This window comes from Danio rerio, chromosome 4 (genome assembly GCF_052040795.2).
Source record: "Danio rerio strain M-AB ecotype USA chromosome 4, GRCz13ab, whole genome shotgun sequence".
NCBI lineage: Eukaryota > Metazoa > Chordata > Actinopteri > Cypriniformes > Danionidae > Danio > Danio rerio.
The window spans coordinates 15,783,747-15,801,286 of NC_141024.2; the positions used below are offsets into that span (position 1 = coordinate 15,783,747).

Sequence of the window (17,540 nt, forward strand, 5' to 3'; positions counted from 1 at the left end):
AAACCCTTGTGAATGTAGGCTATATTTAGAGGACATGAGATTAATTAAATTGTGGCAGCCACACAAAATACTTGCAAAATATCTTTTCATTATGCCCAGGTGGTTTAAAACGGCTCTCTTTCTTGACCTGTTTGAAGAAGATTTCTAAAAGAGTGAAGTGATGTGTGGCATTTTTTTGCTGTCTTTCCCATCTGTCACACTCACTCTCTTCTTTAAGGCTCATTTAGAGTGCAGGATAGTATATGGAGATGAGATGATTTTAATGGTCTATTTGATGTGTAGGGGGAGTGCTCGGACGGGCCTGAGCTTTGATCTTGAGCTTTATCAGACCCAATCGTACGAGGGACTGATGGCGGGGGAATGACAGGGACGGATTCAGAGTCTCAGGAGGGAAGTCAAGTGCAAAGAGACTCATTTTCCCTGCTTTTACCTTTGTATGCTGCCCGACTATCTCACGTAATTCCGTTTGAGCTCAGTTCCTGTTCTCTTTTGTGAGCAGCTAAGATGCTACACATTTAACTTCTACTTTTCTCTTGCCTTCCTAAGAGATGACAGGACCGTTTTTAAACTTCTTTTTTTGATTCTTAGTGCAGCTAAGGTGGAATGTTACTTTGCACTGCTCTAGAGACTTGAGTCAATTGATTATTAAATATTTCCCATATCGTGCTGTACATTGTGAGAATTAGAAAAGGAATAAAAGGTGTTGACGAACCATATTTGCTAGCAGAGGTTCTGGAGACAGTTGAGTTATTCACAGAGTTGTATGCAGTGACCTGCTTTGGTACAAGGGCTACCACAGCATTATCAGTCACCTGTGGGCACAAAAACAAGAATTATTTTAGACAGCTTACAAAAACCACAAAACACATCCTTACATCAGGCTGTCCATGTCAAGATGTGTAATGTTTTCAGCATCATGACGGTTAACTAGGGTTAAAACCCCTTGTTTCACATCCAGGTAAATGTGTAACTGCATGAGTGAGGGATAAGATGTGATAATCGTCTTTTATTTTAGTAAGTTTCTTCTGCTGGGATAGGCCAAGCTATTTAACTATATGCCTGAGCAATTGCTAACCACAGTAAGCCTCAGCAAGCCAAATTCAATTAACACATGGGGGCCTCTACTCCCTTATGAGATATCCCTCCATCTACATAATTTGCTATTGGATGCCTGTGGCACTTATGGGGTTAATTGAGGTGATGGTTGATCTAGATGGTGTGGGCTCAGAACTGTACAGGGACCCATACCACAGTGAGAGGGAGAACATGAGCTTTACAGAGCATTAGGACATTATTCTCAAACCCTGAACATCTTTTCTCCTTGGACGAAGAAGCTCAGGATGAAGTTGTCCTGGTTTACAGCCTTGGCCCATGAGGACAGCTGTCCAAATTTCAGCAGACTCAAACAGATATTTCTTTACTTCTCAGTATAGATGAATACTGTGTGAAAGGAGACTTCAGACAAGGGCTATATTTCCCTGAAAAGGGGCTTTTTAGAAAACAGCAGAGATTTTCTCTTTTATCTTTCCTCTGCGGGCAAGTTTACGCTTTAAGAGAGCCTCTGTGTTCCTGATAGCATTCAGACATGTCAAATTTTTGGGATGGGGATTATACAACCCCAATGCGAAGCTTCCCAAGAAGACTTCAAAGAATTAAAGTCAGAACCAGATACATTTGTAGTATCTCGATTTGGAGGAAAGAATCAATGATGACTCAAGATATACATTAGAAATGCACAGTGGATCCTTTGTAACAGATAAATCAGACTTTGACTCAGACTTTCCAGATTGTGTACTATAATAAATCAAGGAATTCTGAGCTTTTACAAAAAGAACAAATACATATTTGTGGCAAGGAAGGAAATGGAAAGGGGGGGTCTTCCACTTTTTCAGCAACTTTAACAGGCTTAAGCGGGTCGCACACCAGAAGCGCCGCTCGGCGTCACGACACGGCGCGCACATGACAGTTTAAAGTATCACACACCAGACGCGCACATTCGCATAATATTTTACATGAAACTAATCAGATGGCGCTCTGTGGCGCGGCTGAAAATTGAACTGCGACTTGAGTCATTGGTGGGCGCCGCCGACAGCCGCTGACTTGCGATGCTGGTGTGTATACCCTAATAGAAACCTATGTTTAGAATTCTAAAATGCATGGCGGGGCGCGTCGCCAAGCGGCACTTCTGGTGTGCGACCTGCTTTAGGGTGTCTGATAGCTTTTTTGTCAAGGATAGCATGCCCTCCCCGACCAAAAATGAATTAACTTCTGTCTTCATTATCTCATCTCCGATTCCAATCAACAGCTAATCCATCCTGCCGCTTGCAGCCCTGCACCCATGCGCCACTCCGTGACATTTAATTTAAGTACTGTGCCGACTCCTCTCTCTCAAAAAGCTCATTCAGAGGGTGGCTTACCGGGGAAATTATTTACACCGTAATGAAGCAGCGCCTGTCTCCTCTCCACCCTAAACTGCCCCACCTGGCCAGACAGATAGGTCTGGGATTGTCAGACTTCGAGAGTTTATATAATTGCAGTTAGACAGATGCTATCAGTCCCCTGCAGAGACGTCGCCATACCTGACTACTGGAACTCAATGGTCCTCGTCCAAAACATTGGAGATCTGTCAATCAGAGTCAGTTTTCAAAATGACCTGGAAGTGCTTGGACTGCACCCTATTAATTGAAATTAGCTGGGGCATAGGGCTGCTTGATAGGACTAAGCTGCATAACAGTGTGCAAACTCTTAAACTCTCAACTAATCAACTCAGACACATTACCATTATAAATTACATCCTCTGCTCTGCCTTTTTGCTTAACACCTTTTGACGATTCTTTGATACAACAGAGACAAACATGAATAGATCATTATACTTCTGAGATTCAAAAAGACATTAATCTCGAATTACATCTCTTTGCTCCAGTATTAGTGTCTATCAATAGAAGCATAAATTCTGACAAAGCCTACGCCACAACTCAGATCACACAGAGCTGTTTATTAAAAGTCTTTTGCTGGATCATCTAACCTATCTGTCAGGCTTCAGCTCCACCTGCACCTGCATCCCACTGCTGTCAGACAAAATGTACTGGGACATCTGCAGATGCTGCTTTAAATAGAAACCAGCAGGTACAATGCTTGTCCTCCTCCTGATTTAAGATTGGCTCAAAGGCTCAAATCCATCGTTGAAGCACATTATGAAACAGCAAACAGCCAACTAAACAAAAACCTATGATGGTACATATGACAGAAGTATACTGTTTTCCACTGATCTTAAGCATTAATGTCTCTACACTTCATGCATGACAAATCTGCTCACTGAACACCTCATTACATGTATGAGTTTTCCTGGAAATATGTCTGGCATTGATTTTACCTGGTAGTGAGACAGCATGTTGAGTCTTTTCCAGTCAGCTTCGATCTTTGTGGTAACATCCTCATCCTGAAGAATGACTCTTACTACTCTTCCTTGACGCCACTCTGCAAACAAACAAAGTTAAACTCAGTGTTAATACTTGGTATTTTAAAAGTGCAGCAATCATTTAAATTTTTGTTCTGCTTTATGAAAAATAACGGTTAATATTTTACATTTATTTTCAGTGTACAAAGCAACATTAGATTCTTTTGCCAAAAACCTCTTGTGGTGGTAGTTTACTGGAATTTGCAGCATATAGTAATTGTAATTATGCTTCTACACTTGTTTGATAGAAAAAATTGAATTAATTACCACACTTAGCTAAAACAGGAACAATATAATAGGCAAGGGACAGAGTCTGTATTCTGAGAGAGAAAAGAAAAAAAATAAATGAAATCGAGAGAGAAAAAAAGGGTTTGTGAAGCAGCATTTGAGGAAGGAAAGGAAAGGTAAATTAATCTCTTCTGCCCTTTGTTAGAGAGCCGGGCCTTCGTGGCCAGTGGATCGATGGGCGTGATTACAGCCACTGCTGAAAGTCACTTCCTTTTTCATCTGTAGTGGGTCGAGCATCCCGAGCCCAAACGGCCCTGATCGACCGCGTTAAGCCTCCCGCTGAGCTTGCTCTTATTGTAGTTACTGAGCTGACTAGAGATGCACAACAAAATGCCAAGTATACTCTCATCCTCCCCACAGCCATCAGCACCCACCAGCAGCTGTCTGCAGCCTCAGCAAAAACAGCAAGTCTGATGAGATGGGAATCAGCTCTGAATGAAATAAACATATCCTTTTGCAATGTGATGCACGGATAACATGGCCAGGAACAAGAGGGACGTCTTTCTCTTTTTTTTTGGACTCTCCTCGGCTGCAAATGAATATATGATTGGAACACTAAAGGAGTGAGGCCTCTTCATGCCGCCTGCTGCTCTTTTTTGCTCTGATCCCAACCAGAAAAGCAAAACAGCAATCATAGGCAGAATGATGAAACGTGTCTCTGGGTGATGAGAATAACTTCAAATCTCCAGGAGAGGGACGACTATTGTTTTATATCTCACGACAGTGCTGTCTATAAACATGCAAATGAGCTTCGACTCGAAGTTGCGAACAGAGTAAACTAACAGAGAGAAGATCAGAAAATAAAAGCAAAATAAATGAAAAGAAAACAAAAAATAAGAAAATAGACTAAAAGAAAAGAAAGATTGAAAACTACAAAAATAATATGAACTTTAAACCTTAAAACTTTGACCAGACTAAAATAAGAAACAAAATGAAAACGCAATAGAACAGAAGCAATCTCTTTGAAAACAATGGCAGCAGGATGTAGCTGGATAGAGAGAGAGAGAAAAAAAAATCTACACGATTGTTAAAATAGAGACTGAAATGGGCTGAAGTGCATTGATTTGTCTGCATCACTCTCTCATTCTTTCCCTCTGTCTTCCCTTTCTCGATCCCTGTCCTCAGGGGACTGTGGCAGAGAGAATTAAAAACAAAGGCAAGGGACAGAAACACTCTGGTCCAATCTGTCTCGGAGGGATCGAGGAGATGGAGGCTACCTCATTCCTATTACCCATTATCTTTATCTGGCCCGTGGATCAGGGCCAGAGTGTGTGCTGGGCTCAGGAGACCCAAAGATCCGTTTACGGAATGCTGAGATGCCTCCTCTCTTGCAGAGACGTCCATTGCTTTATCTTACAACACAGTCGCACACACTCTCTCAGACACTGTCCAATTCTCCCCCCTAATAAAACAATAATAAAACAACATGCTTGCCCTCCGGGGCCCATAAAGGCATTTTACACAGGAGAGCCTGTCAAAGAGGGTAAAATTATTTCTTCACTTATCATGGTTTCATTCCCTTATGGGTAGGCTAGCGTTAGGCTATATCTAGAGAAATATGCCTTTTGAAAAAAATTGAGGAACGAGGAGAGTACTGCATAAAAATTCTGATTCTCTTTTGAAACGTGTTGAAATACTGATCAGTCTGGCTATTTTTTGCATGTCAATTAGGTGTGTACAAATGAATCTTTTGTCAGAGATAACATATGTGCAATATATTCAACTCATTGAATAAAATGCTGAGGTAATCATCAGAAGGGTCACCGGGAAGTCTACAATTCTGTGGGGAAAAAATTAAAATAAAAACACTTGTCTTTTAAAGAGATTATTATTACTTTTGGACAATTGATCCATTTCAACAGGAAGCTTAGCTTTGGCTGTTGGAGGATTTAAAACCCGGCTGACAATGTTAAAAGTTACTTGTTTTATAACTCAAACATGTCTGTGAATGGAATCAATAGTTCTATGGCATGTTCTATCACTTTTCAGCAAGACTATGACCTGAGAAAAGGAGCAAGACACTTAATTCTTGTGTGCTTGAGGTAGACTTTATAGGACAATAATGTACTTAAAAGTGAAGAAGGCACCTGGCAAGTAAGAGCAGTTGTGAGTAAGATGTGTGTGTAAAACTTTACTTGTCTAAAGTTCAAAATCCCAGAGGTGAAACAAATCCTCAGCGGGCATTGTGTGATTGCGGAAGCTGTTAAGCTCTTCTCATTTGGGTGATAAAATGTCTGCCAATTAATATATTTAAAGTATTTATTTTTTATGATTTGAGCATACAGCCATTGTTTTGAATCTCTTAAGGTATAATTAATAACCATTACAAATGGATCCTCTATCACAGGGGTTCCAAATCTCAGTCCTGGAGGGCCAGTGTCCTGCAAAGTTTAGTTCCAACTCTAGTCAGACACAATTGGAATTGCTAATCAAGCTCTTACTAGGCTTTTTAAAAACATCCTTGCATGTGTGTTGAGGCAAGTTGGAGTTTGAGAACCCCTGCTCTATCATGTTACCCAAGATCCCATCTGTTAAATGATAGATAATAGATTCTTTGCTTGAGTGTGAATCAAAGGCTGTAGAACAGTATTGGTAAAATGAATGCACATTTATCGACCCACAAATGTTAAATGCAAATGAAGGCATGTAATTTTAGTATACTTGTAGTCATACCCAAATCCATGTCAGAGGCCTTTGGTCGGTGTGAGTAAGGGACATTTTTGTAGATGGCGTCCAAGATCTTCTCCTTCACCTGACTGACAGTGTCACAGTTTAGCACCTTCACCTGCACCTCTGGACTCTTCTCATTGTCTGGATGCATGCAGTTCACCACCTACACAACAGAACAGATTGACTCCAATTAGCAAACCTCAGTGATACATGAATATTCATGTGGCTGTACAGTGATCTTTTTGCATGTATTGTGTACCAGATGATTATAAAGAAGGTTAAAATGTACCTGTGTATGTAAACTGATTACCAATAACAAATATTTCCTCATCAAGAAAGCACATGTTAAGGGTTTAATCAAGCTTGGAGAATAAGTAACAATGAAATTGTTCTCAGAATGAATGATCTGTCATCTACACACAACCTTACATATTGATGACTGTGGTCAATCGTCTGGTCAAACTTATATGCTGCATTTCTGAACGAGTGAACTTAGTCAGCACAATAATGACACAAGCATGAAGCCTATTGGCCACACAGATGGTGTCTTCACCTCACTTACCTTAGCTTGCACCAATCTGCAATTAAAACACAAATTTTCCTGATCTTAGTTCCTTTTAGACTCTCCAATGATAGCAGTCATTAACGGCACCATTAGTGCCGCTGTCACCATCATCAGAGATAATTGGATAGTTCGGGCGAAAAATAAAACGCAATTGGGGAGTGCATATAGTGGCTGTGAAGGCCCTCATTCTCAGTTATGATGAAATAACTGCACACTGCAAGCGAGCTCATTTACTTACAGTCCAGCTGTATAATGGACTCTCCTGAAGGACCCAAACCAGAATCAATACAATTAAATGCACTGTGTGTGGGCTGCAAGGAAAGGGTTTGTCAGACCTTTAGAAGGGATTGAGAGTGTTTCCCCACAGAATAAACAGTAAACAATAAAGGCCGACACTAAGCCCCATTGTGGACTACAACGCATTTTAGAAAAGCCTTTCATGATGAAAATAAGAACAAACTTTAATCCAGTCCTCATGATGTACCAGGAAGTACACTACCAAAATTAGCAATATGCAACAAATTTTAGAACTTTATTAAAAAAGCATGTAGCACAAATGAGTAAAAGATTCTGGAAGCTGATCGTCAATAGATAATAATAGATGATAAACTCCATACTGTGAAAGAGAAGGCACAGTGTGCTATTGGTAGTGGCTTATATTTTGTGGAGAGTGTGCAGCTATTTAAGTGTTTTGGAAGTGAGGACAGAAGGATGAAGCTGAAATGGCTCCTACAGTCATCAAATCAGTGCAGTGTTCAAAGGAATGGGCCAAACGCCAAAGAATGACACTAGTCGCCACATTCCCCCCTCTTTCTTTTTCTCTCTTCAGTCTCACACAGAATACAAATTACCCTCCTAATGTGCTGTCCTAGTAAACAGTCCGACTTGGCATTCGTGCAGCCCTGAAAACACGAGCTGAGCTCATGCCTGTCACAGTGGCCTGCCAAACACAACACTGCCAATCACCACAGGGCGACAGACAGGTCAAAGGTCAAAACAAGCCTGCGTGTTCCCTGTCAACCATGAAGAGTGTAGGCATCGCATGCTGCGTCAACCTAAACAAATCACCTTACCCTTCTCTCTGCCTCCACACCTGTCTGCTTCTGAATACTTTCACATTACTTGGTCTTTTCTACACTCATTTATCCTAATCCTTTTCTCCTTTTCTTTTCAGCTTGCTCGTCCACATTGAGTCTTACCAGAGTCTTGTAATCAATTTGCTGTCTGATGAGCTTGTCTTCACTGAGTGAGTAGCGGGCTTCGCCGGTGATGGAGTCGATGGGACCTTTTTCCATCTGTTGCTTTATGGCACAGAAAAGAGAGAAGAGGGGCTCCCCGGCACACTCCTACACAAAGAAAAAAAGGCACTCTGTCATTTTCACTCTTAAATTTCACACCAGCCACCTACAGAGAATGTGGGATGTCATTTCCACATTCAGTAACAGCAATAAATATTTTGAATGGAGCTTAACAGTTGTGGCACTACCGTGACAATATCAACTTATGCTACAATTTCACTCCATGAGAGATCCCATGATTGTCTTCATTCTTTTTCAGGCAAATGTCCCCTTGGTGGATAGAAAGAGACTGAGCAACAATTCACAGTTACACATTATATGCTTTACCAATTAGTCTAGCTTAAATAAAATTTTGAGTACATCATTAATGTGTTTATTTACTCAGCCATGATTACTGTTACATTGAAAAGCCAATAAAATAACCATTACTGATATCAAATGGCTATTACATCTTAATTTACTAAAAATTTAGTTTCTATTTTTAATTTCTGTAACACACACATGCTCACTGACATCAAAGTCAAACGATAAACGAAAGGTACTGAAGTGTAGTGTCTGTAGCTGATTTTGGGGAAAATATGTTTTTTGACATGAGAAATGAACAGACTAGTGATCTGGGCAGCTAGTCAAGCACTGTCCAATAACACTAAAATCAATGTGCTGTGACTACAATAATAATGTTATGGTTTTGCATGGATGAGGTCACAATAAAGTTCTTCTTTTACAAAAAAAGTCCAATTTGAGCTTAAATGAATCCTGAAGCCCTTGAGTGATGTTTCAGCTTCATTCACTCAGGTCTAATCTTTTAAACCAGACTGGACAAAACAGCCTGGACTACCAGAATTTACTGCCAGCATCATACATTCCAGAAATTTCTGTTCACGGGCGAAACTGCACATGCCATGTTCTGATTGCAGCAGATGTGTTTATTAAGAGATTAATGACAAGTGGCTGAGAGGACCACGGTGGTGCTGACGGCCACATTGCTATATGTAGAATTGAGAAGCACCTGCTAAGCCGACTGTCTCATTACAGGAACACAAAATGCCAGAGTCAGCAAGACTTGGCCAACTTTAAACCCTCTTTGATTAAAAGTGCATGCAGGCACACTCACATAGAGATGTACATTCACATCTACACATATTCTTACACAAGACTCTCTCTCTCTACTCTCTCTCTCTCTCACTCTCTCAAACACCTGCAGTGCATTATTGCCAATACTCCCGCAGGACTTCACTTGACTCCTCTGTGCTCAACAGTGCATGTGCCTAATGACCTTGAAGGTGACTGATTTTTTTCTTTGCTGATGAATATTCTGATTAGTGGTTGACCGATATGCACTTTCAATGGCTAATTTTGTAATTATTTCATATGGGCTGCTTAAAGCTGATCATGTGGCAACACACATGTATCTAAATGCAAACAGCAGACTTACCTTGAGGAATTTGTACAGCAGAAAGGTGAACCAATTTGTGAGCATTTTCTCAGCCACAGACTCGGTTCTGAAAAACAAACAAACAAACAGAGTAAATAAATAATTCAAATGCAGCACAAAGCCACGATTATCACTGCGAGTGTCACGCACAAATGCGATTACCAAGACCATGCAAAATTCACTTCACAAAGCACGGTGTCTCCTAATGAATAGGACTTTGTTAAACAAACATAATTGCCGGAACATGAAATGCACTCTGGAATCTATAGCCCCAATCTGCAGGCTGTCTTTATTACCACAATAATCCATCAGACCCTAACACAAGAAACCCAATTAAAAGCCTTTATATGATCTGGCTGGAATCAAGCCAAGTGAACCTGCTCTGGCCTGGAATAGGACCGTACTAATTTCTCCCCCCTCCACAGTCTGGCTATTGAGCACGAAATGGATATCTTTACAATAGATGGTGGATGAATGGATGGCCAGGTTGTGTAGGAGTGCATCATGACTGGCTAACACCTTTGCTTGGACCACAGACTCTGATCCAGCATGAGAGATGTACATACATAATATGTGTAACAAAGTGAAACCCAATATATGAGGCTCTGGTGTCTCCAGTCTGTGTGTGCCACAGGGAGCTGGTAAATTGCCAAGGCACCATGCAATGAGCCATGGCACAAAGCATCAATATTTCAGGATTACAGCATTGTGGTGTGTGTGTGTGTGTGTGTGTGTGTGTGTGTGGGTCTACACCTCCTTTGCTGCCCTGCATCCCAGCTGCCACCTGCATTCCGTCTTTCCCGCTGCCTTGCAAAGACCTGCCACTGCGCAGTACTGTGTGTACATGTGCATGTATGTGTGCCTGCATGTGCCCGCTAAGCTGGTGCAACACCTGGAAAGGATTAGTGTCCCCTTGTTTTGTAGCCACTGCCTTGGGCTGGCCAAAAGAGAACAGGTCCAGAGGTCAACGGGGTCACGTTTCATCTTTCCTTTCATCTCCATCCTAACACTGCCCTGTAATCATCCTCACTCCCGACTGATTCTCAATGCCTGGACCAATTACAAGAGTAACGGTAGGTGGGGGAAACCCAGAGATACAGTAGATCATATTGTAAAAAAACTGTTTAAGAAAGGAAACCACAAAGTGAGAAACCTTTTCACCACATTTTTTTTGTCACTTCCTATTCACATTCTTTTTCTTGTACAGTTCGCTGGTTTGATGGTAATTTTTATTGGCAAGACTCCATAAACTCACACATATCCTGTGTTACCTCTTGGCTCCCCGGCAGGAGAATAAGTAGCCTTGTTGCCAGACAATCCTGGCACAACCTCTCCATAACATTGCCACAGCGCCAAGAGCAACCAACTCTCACTGTCCCCCAAATCCGTATGTCACATATCACTGGCACCAAGAGCCAACACTTATTTGGCTTTGGTTTAGGATGGCAGGAAAAGTGATGCCCAACCAGTGGTTCAGGTTCCCCCTGATTAAACAGCTATTTCAAAGTGGAATAAAGTAAAATCTGCAGGAGGATTCCTCTACGGTAAATGTGCAAAGAGGCATATTGGAGCATAAACAAGAGAAAGAGGAAGAGAGGAGAGCTCCATATATCTTTCCCATCATCTCTTGCATCCAGTAATGGTCATTTACATTTGATGCTGCTTTCTGCCACCGCAAATGGATGTGAACAGCCAGCTCCGCCAACGTCGAGGACCTGAGAGTGGTTTATGATTCTAGAGCCCCTGCAAAAATGAGAACTGTCACTCTATGACAGATTCTGCACTACAAATGTGTGTTATATGCAGAAAATGCATATCATAAACAAGTTAATTGATTTAAGTGTGGCTAAGCATGTGGCGTTGACTGAGCAAGGATTTTAGCCTCAGTCTGCTATGAAATTGAAACTATGCTTCAGTTAAAAGGTGGCCAGAAACACACACATAAATACACACCTGGTTAATGGGCTGATGTTATGCACCTTGCAGCATGATAGGCATTATTTTCTTAACCAACACAATCGTTTGTTGAAACAAACCCCTGGTATGCCCCCTCCTTAATGCATATGTGTAAAAGAACACAGCTTGAAGCCAGGAATAATTTCAATTTCGCACTCCGCCTCACGTGGAGAAGATTGTCCGCCCGGTGCACTATTGGGTCCTGCTGCGTAACCATGGTCCCCCTTCACAGAGGATTATCCCCAGAGAATAATCAGAGGACTTCTATTCAGCTCTGCCTGACTGTGTGTGTGTAAAGCACCTGAATTTGAATGTGTTGGTCAGTAAAATAAGCATGTGGGTATATGCAGGGACCTAAGTGGACTTTACAGATGCCATATATATAGAGAAAATAAGCTGCATGATTTCAGAGGTTATTTTTAATCATAGACGAGGAGAGTGGGCTGCAGGGAGTGAGGGAGAAGGAGGAATACGACAGATGGTTCTTGAAGCCGCCCGTTAGTTAGTTAGCCTGTGTGTGCTTGTGAACTCAGGTTGAGGCTGGACAGATGGGGTGGCCATTGCAGGCGCTTTCTTGGAAATGGGAAAAGGAAAGCTGGTTGGAGGCTTTTGCCAAAGATGTCCTGCTTCTCTGCATTTTAAACACAGATTTAGAAATCATGCAGTGAAAGAAATTTATTCTCTGACAACAGATTAAGCTTCTCTGTTCTGGCGCAGTGCTCTGTACTTTGCTAAGCAGGTACTGGAGGTTGGACAGGTTTTATGTGGTGAAGCTTGCTCTATATATCCATGAAGGTTTAACCCACATAAGTATATCATTGACCAAAGAGGAATTGTCAACAGCCAAAAATCAGTCGGGGAAAAAAAAATGCTTTGATATTTGTTAAATCCGTAACATTCACTATTGTAGCATACTGTTGGGTTAGGGCAGTAGCTGGTTATTTATACTTTAGGGATATTTGTTACATAAAAATATTAGCTGGATCCTGAAACTAAACCAGTTCAGTCACAGGTCATGAAGGGTCATTGTAGCCTACGAACTGTCAGTTACTTGAATTCTCTCTAAACAGGAGCCTGACTGAGGGAGAAAAATCACTGCTATTATGTATAACAGTTCTGTGTGCAGTTAATCATCCCTTTGCTGGTTTCAGTTAATCATGGCTGCCATCAAGTGTGTTGAATCAGTTATGATTCAGCAAGGGAGCTCCTCTTGCATATGTCACATGATCAGCCTGTTGCTGTTTTGACTAACACATTCTTCAGTATTGTTTTTTTGCTCAGTAAACAGGAAGAGTCCCTATTATTTGTATCCGAGTAGCTTAATTTAGCAAAATATTTAAAAATGAGGTAATTACAAATTGACTACTAGAATATTAAGAAAAACAAAAGTCAAATAAACATTGCAGAATCCAAATGACAAGAAAAATCAATATGACAGAAATAATGTTGTCCTCTGTGCTGTTAGAATACAGAGATACAAAGGAGTTGATTGCATGGGGAATTGAGTTTCACATATCTCCCTATATTCAGTAGGTTTTTAGTGCACTGTTAATTGGATCTCAAGCTAATTAATTCTAATTACAATTTAATGATGAGCATGTCAGCGCATTTCATGTTTGGGAGAGAAAGTGTGCATTTTAATGTCCCCAAGAGCCATTATTCCTATTGAGCGTACTGCACAGTGCTAATACCAAAGACAATTCACAGAGGTCATCTGCTCCCATCTATGTAGTTTACTATAATTAGAATCAGGCAGATTGAAATGAACCTAAAATTTAGAACATGTGCTCTGTTGATTACGCTCACTTGGGGGGCATTTATAATCAGTAAAACCCACTGGACTGCAGTACTAGATTACTGAAATGGCTCTTCATGTGAATGTGTCTAGTACCTTCTTAGCAGTAGTTTGGGATGGTTTTTGCTTTCCAGGTTCTTGTCAATGAGGTCAGACAACAGGTGTTTGAGTACGTCGGTCGCATACTCCAGTTTACTTTGCAAAACGGTCATGATCAAGGAGGCGACATTGCCACGGTCTCGCATGGAGAAGCCTCTCTGAGACTCCAGTGTTCGGATGAAAGACAGCAGGAAAACCTTGTTGTTGATAAGTTGTCCAAACAGTTTTAGCCCCTTCTCCACCTGCTCCTGTCTGTAACCTGGCACCTGAGGGAAAAACAAATTACTCAATCAATCAAATCTAAACCAACATCATCAACTTTCCTAATGCACAATGGTCTCGTTTTATTTTTCACAGATAAATACATTCAATGTTAGCATTGCTGACTTTAGATATCTTTAGACCTAAATAAATGTCTTCAATGTCACGTGTTAAGAATGCTCACTTAGGCTCCAACTTGGGTTATTTGTATTGGAAGCTTTTTCCAGCCCTATCAATTAGCCTATGGCAATCCCAGCTAGTGTCCAATGAAACACCCACAGGCATTTAAACTGAAGAGGACCAAATATATTTAACAAATAAAAAAGAAACCTAAAGACAAACAAATCAGGATGCAGATGAACAGCTCAAATTGAATCTAATAACATCTGCTTACCGGGTTAAGATGCATTCATTATATGCCTAGAATTCCAAATGACAAACACTTAACCAGGCAGAGACCCCATAGTGTCATTTGATGCAATCTGTCTCATCAATAACCATTAAATACCTGTCAGAATCTCTAGACAGCTCCTGTCATTAGCTGTGATTTTACTATAAACTTTTCCAGAGAGAGGGGATGTTAATTCCAATTAAGGCTTAATTGATATAGCTGATTAGAAGCAGAGCTCATTTGCAATAAGCAGGTAAGGTATGGTTTGTATTCTGGCTGAAGAAACGTGTGTGATTCAATTAGAACTGTCCATCACTGTCTTTGCAGGGCATAAATAACCTGTAGCATGGTGTATGCTGCATTAGATTTTAATTCTGTTCCCCTCACTCAGAAAAAAAACAAAACAATTGTGTCACATGTCATTACTGTTATTAACGAAAGACTGATTGTGAATCAGAGAGCAGCTCATTACTTTAAAAAAAAAATTGTGAGCTAGAGAGAAAAAGACTGCATGTAGATTATAATGAGAGCTGCTGCCTATTGTTTACTGAGGGTGAACACAAACAGCACAGTGACAGCTTTAATTCCCAACAACCCCACTGAGCCGTTAGTCTTTCAGTCCCGAAAAACAGAAAGAAAATACTTAGCAGCCATTATGTGACTGTTCCTCGCACAGGTACAATGTGCAGTAATTACATGCATACAGAAATATGTAAATATATGCATGTACATCTCAAAAACTCAGCAAAGGGCTCTTTGAATGCAAATTGAGCATTGCACAAAACATCAGTAAAAAATGTTAGGATACCTCCAGGTCTCTAAGGACAGGGTGCTCCTCGATTCCAGGAAACAGAACCCGCATTGTATATGTGCGATAGTCCAGAAATGGTATACCAGCTCCATCCAGATCACTGGTCAACTCATGAATGTCCGTTTGCAGCTCAGCGAATGCTGCAAAAAATCCACAGTACCATGAACAAATAGGCTTTGGTTTAGGAATGATTTAGCATTTTTCATTGCTTATTAAATTTTAAAGTTCAAGCAAGTCTTATATTCTCAATTGACAAACCACTTCCCCTAGAGACCACTTACCCTCTTTACACTCTAGGGCTACTCTAGACTCCAGGTTGTCCATCTGCATCTGCAGGCGTTTGAGGGTGAGGTCACTCTCACGGGACTTGCGCTTGTAGGCAATTAAGACTATGACGATGAAAAAGATGAGAAGGCCTCCTGCCCCAGCAATGCTGATGACAGCAGTGCTGCTGAGGGGGCTGTCAGAGGTGATGTGGACCACACCTGGAGAAAACTCAATGCCACCCACACGTGCCTAAAATGAAGCAGATTTTGTAAACCTTTTTAATGAAATATATGAAGCGCTGTACCAAAAACTTGCATTACTAAACCTAAGCTATCATTCACTGATTCAAATTTATCAATGGAGAAATGCAATATTATTTGATGTTACATTCTGATAATAAGAACAATGGTTCATAAGCAGAAGGAGATTTTTCTGTTCTGTTCATGGTTGTAATGGTGCCACTGTTCTACGACTGTCAACAAACAGGCAGTGAAGTGGGCAACCTTCCAGAGTTCCCAGTGAGAAGCATAAAACTTGTTTAGTAGGTTTTTCAGCTCTTATAACTCTTACTCTGGAGGTATTTTTTTTCTCTGTCAGCCTCTCAGAAAGTACAATAAACACAGTCCCTAAAGGATGTGTTCACTGCAAAAAAAAAAAAAAAAAAAAAAAAAAAAAATGGATATGAGCCACAGCATTCAGCAACTTACCAGAACCTTGTGGCGTCCAGTAAGATTAGGTGATTCACAGAGCAGTTGAGTATCTGACACAGTTAATGCACAAGGTTTGTCTCCAATCAGAACAGTGTAGTTGAGCTTCCCATTGCCACCAGGCGTGGGAGGTAGGAAGTTCCTGCCCTGAAATTAAAATTCACAAAAATCTCTAATAGCTGAAACTGACAATTTAAAGAGATGTCGCACAAATTTTGGTGAGCTTTTGGTTTACCTTCAGTATGATGGGAGACCCTGGCTTGAGCTCCTGAACCCCAGACACACTGAGAGGTTCGAACACAGGATTTGGGTAGTATACAAAGTTGGTGTTGTTGAGGGCCAGCACAGACTGAACATTGTCCAGGATGAAGCCAAACTCATCGGGTCTTTCTGGAACATCCTTGTGCTTGCTGATACTGTAGGGAAGCTCTGGGGCCATGCACTGCATAGTGGTTGGACTCAAAACCTGACATATCTGGTAAAGGGAAATGAATGTACAATAAATAATATGCAGTCCATGTGCAATTTAGAGTAAATAAAAACATTAAGATTTAGATTAACAATAAATGCACATTTTAGATTAAGATTGGTTTGATTGGTCATTCCTGAGTTGCTACAATAGAGGCTGCAGGAGTACATGTAGATGTTATTTGTCTCAAAGTTACACAATTCCAAGCACTTTTTAAAAGGCCATACTCTGTACCTGCCGTTCTGGTGACTCACTAAAGAATTACTACCATCATCTTTGCTTTGTAGAGAGAGCAGTTGACATTGTCATCTCTCTGTTACCCTGTCTTTCCTCAGTTAAATCCATTTAGCAGACCTTTGAGAAGATAATCTAATTTTTAAACACATTATTTACAGGAAGTCAGTGTTTCTCTGCCCATTTCTTTTTTTCATCTTTTTAATTTAGAGGTCAGGTTTATTAAATGTAAAGGTAGCACATACCTTTATTCAGACCTATCTATGCATCCATTTTGAAGTAAATCTACAATGACCTTGAGTTTTGTGAACCCACACTGCATTTGAGTTTAAATAGTAGTGGAAATACCCAGGCAGCTGACTCGCCATCAGAAACATGCCAACAGATATCTACAGTCATTTTAATTGGATTCCTTACAAGCTGTAACAGCCAGGAAGACAGAGCTTCACTTCCTTTAACACAAAGACTTCTATAGAAGGTCACAACAGATGGATTTGTTCAAGATAAAATAGATTTCAGGTCACTAATTCAACAAATGAGGTCAAACTCTTTTCAAACTTCGGAACAATTATAGCACAAACAAGCATATAAGATGCCTTGTGTCTCACAGACAACTTTATTTAGAGACTGCAAGATAGGATATGCCTTTTTCTGCTGTGCTTTGAGGAACAGTGCCAAAGCCTAATCATATCGCAGCCCAGATGCTAAACGCGGCCATGTGTGAGATACGTGCACAAGATAACATTACGTTCTTTTGTCTCTATTGCCTTTCAATCAGATCTCACTGAGTGCAGCCTCCCATGGCTCTTTGGGTCCATTCTGAAGACGGGAAACATA

The 17,540-nt window shown here is 40.8% G+C and overlaps 2 protein-coding genes across 39 annotated transcripts in view; one reads left to right on the forward strand and one right to left on the reverse strand.

Annotated features, from left to right (window-relative positions):
• Positions 1 to 8,717, forward strand: part of LOC147844672 (uncharacterized) — a 138,076-nt gene extending 129,359 nt beyond the window's left edge. For 30 of the 36 annotated variants that reach the window (XR_015482954.1, XR_015482958.1, XR_015482956.1 and 27 more), the window contains one exon: positions 8,155 to 8,717. The gene's annotated coding sequence lies outside the window, so the exon portion shown is untranslated. The remainder of the gene's footprint in view (positions 1 to 8,154) is intronic. The other 6 variants (XR_015482970.1, XR_015482971.1, XR_015482969.1 and 3 more) reach the window with 1 other exon arrangement.
• The window catches only part of plxna4 (plexin A4), a 236,645-nt gene that overhangs the window by 13,947 nt on the left and 205,158 nt on the right, over positions 1 to 17,540 (reverse strand). For all 3 annotated transcript variants that reach the window (XM_087246098.1, XM_087246097.1, NM_001004495.1), the window contains 10 exon segments: positions 16,236 to 16,475; positions 16,001 to 16,147; positions 15,308 to 15,542; positions 15,024 to 15,166; positions 13,561 to 13,829; positions 9,714 to 9,780; positions 8,180 to 8,326; positions 6,419 to 6,578; positions 3,374 to 3,477; positions 713 to 812 (listed from right to left, as the gene is read on the reverse strand). In XM_087246098.1, coding sequence (XP_087102224.1) covers positions 713 to 812; positions 3,374 to 3,477; positions 6,419 to 6,578; positions 8,180 to 8,326; positions 9,714 to 9,780; positions 13,561 to 13,829; positions 15,024 to 15,166; positions 15,308 to 15,542; positions 16,001 to 16,147; positions 16,236 to 16,475 — 1,612 coding nt within the window.